This window comes from Priapulus caudatus, unplaced genomic scaffold, assembly GCF_000485595.1.
Source record: "Priapulus caudatus unplaced genomic scaffold, Priapulus_caudatus-5.0.1 Scaffold622, whole genome shotgun sequence".
Classification (NCBI taxonomy): domain Eukaryota; kingdom Metazoa; phylum Priapulida; class Priapulimorpha; order Priapulimorphida; family Priapulidae; genus Priapulus; species Priapulus caudatus.
The window spans coordinates 67512-69950 of NW_014577683.1; the positions used below are offsets into that span (position 1 = coordinate 67512).

The following is a 2439-nucleotide window of genomic DNA, read 5'->3' on the forward strand; positions in this document are numbered from 1 at the left end:
ATAGGAACATGTGCAGTTAGGAACATCTGTAGACGATAGGAACATGTGCAGTTAGGAACATCTGTAGACGATAGGAACATGTGCAGTTAGGAACATCTGTGGATGATAGGAACATGTGCAGATGATAGGAACGTCTGCAGATGATAGGAACACGTGCAACAGACAAGAATGTAGCAGCAAGGAACAACTGCAGATGACAATAAGGACAACAGACGACGCAGAACACTAGAGCCAGGAACACTCACTAGTTTAGCAGCAAATTCATGCCCACCCTCGCAGGCAGACAGGCAGACACAGTCGTAGGTGTATAGGCACGCTCACGTTACTCAGGCACTCGGGTGAGCAGAACAATGGCTCAAGCTTATAGTAGCTAGTCAGAGGTAAACATCGCGTGCATGTCTATGGGTAGCAGTGCATGAATATGGCACGCGCGTGCTTGTGTGTATGTTCAGTATGTGGAGTAAACATGCACAGCAGTGTGGGTTACTTACAATTTAGCACATGGAGGGGGGCTCAGAATATTTACTTGCGTTTTTTGTATTGGCAAAAAAATTACGTTTGCATTGCTAGTGCCATTTAGCTGTAACAGTTTTACCACTAAGGTGGGGAGAACCATGGACCTGATTAACATTAAATTGATGGTCACTTGCAGCACATAAATCGAAACATTCATGATGAAAAACAAGTGCGTGTATATCAGGGTCCCATTGTCAAAAACAAACTTAGTCTCTGCACGAGTCTTAACGTTAATCTTTTCTCGTAGACCATGCAAACCTCTATACACTGCGTACAAGAAACTCGTAACATTACCATGTTTCTGTCATCGGTCTAGGAGAACAAGTTATTGTTAAGACTAATGTAAAGACTAATTTTGTTTCTGACAATGGGCCCCTGGCTTAACGTAAGAGATCCGCGGGTGGACGAAGCACCTACGCCGGCGCCCCCTACTGGCACTCACCTCCTCTGACTCGAACACGTGGCAGATCATTTTTGCCTGTTGACCTACGACGACCTTGCCGGATTTCTCGTCGGTCATCACGCGCCGTCGCGCCATGATGACGATCAGCTCCCCTATGTCAGCGATGTAAGATATTGTGCGCAGCGCGTGGTCCATCATTATCTCCTGCAAGTAACAAGCGAACATTCAACAAGTGAACAACTCAGGGATGAAGATCGTGTGTAGCGTGTGGTTCATCATTATCTCCTGCAAGTAACAAGCGAACATTTAGCAAGGGAACAACTATTCAACAAGTGAACAACTCAGCGATGTAAGATATCGTGCGTAGCGCGTGGTCATCATTATCTCATGCAAGTAACAAGTGAACAGCTGTTCAACAAGAGAAAAACATGGATAGGAGAAGGGTTGAGTGGATAGAGACAGGGTGCGATAGAGAGGACGGTGAGGTGGATAAAAGAAATGAATGGATAGGAGGGTGGGGTGGATAGGAGAATGAAGGGGTGGATAGGAAAGAGGGATGGTTAGAGGAAAGATGTGGTGGATAGAGAGAGGGAGGGATGGATAGGTGCATACCTGCAGGTCTGTGTTGAGAACCATGATCTTCTCTGTAGATATAAAGAGGTCCACCTCGGTGCTGGGCTGACTCTCTCCCTCGGGTGCCTGCAAACACAGTATACACATTACCTCACCACATACTGCGCTGCCTACTCCCCCCTCTCTACACGTACCTACACCGGGTCGTCGGTGGATAGGCGTATGCGTTTTGCGCCCAAGGGCAAGATGTTACCCACAATGTCACGAGTAGACCGCGACGTAATCGCTCCACGACTTAAACCTGTGGGAGCGAGGTTCTAACGTGACAGGCGTCCATCTGGCGAGTGTTAGACGACGCGGAGTGTCAACACGTGGATAGAGAGTGCCGAGTGAAATGTTAACAATGTGATGCACACACTCACATCATGGCTCTGGATGGACACACACACGGCAGCGCTTGCAACGCAAAGCGCCGGTACACTGACTTTGCATTTGACTGCACGCCAACTCCCACGCCTTATTCAAATTCGGCTCCGCGCACTTGGTTCGGCTCGATCTTATTCACACACACAACTCTCCGTCACACAGCACAACATCACAGCGCCTGCACCTGGACACACACCACACCACACACGATTCACTTTTAGGCTGCACACAACACCGTCTCCCCATGTCCGGCACAACACCACACACCCCAAGCACCCAGCACAGCATCGCAAGTACGAAAGCCCACATCCCACACACTACAACGCACAAGGTAGGGCACGGTCGCGCACGAAGATGGCAGACGGCATACGCACAACCTCAGCGCACGCACGCAACGCACGCACGCACGCACGGCACGAAGCACGGCACGCACGCACACAACACACACACATCCACCACACAGGGTCCGCGGCACCGCACGAATGCAAACGCACGCAACTGCACGCACGCACGCCGCACTG

The 2439-nt window shown here is 50.0% G+C and overlaps 1 protein-coding gene across 1 annotated transcript in view; it reads right to left on the bottom strand.

Moving 5' to 3' along the window:
* LOC106812223 overlaps window positions 1-2439 on the bottom strand; it is a gene marked incomplete in the record, with an annotated part of 50441 nt that overhangs the window by 9356 nt on the left and 38646 nt on the right. The window contains 2 exon segments of the mRNA XM_014816055.1: window positions 959-1123; window positions 1532-1618. Coding sequence (XP_014671541.1) covers window positions 959-1123; window positions 1532-1618 — 252 coding nt within the window.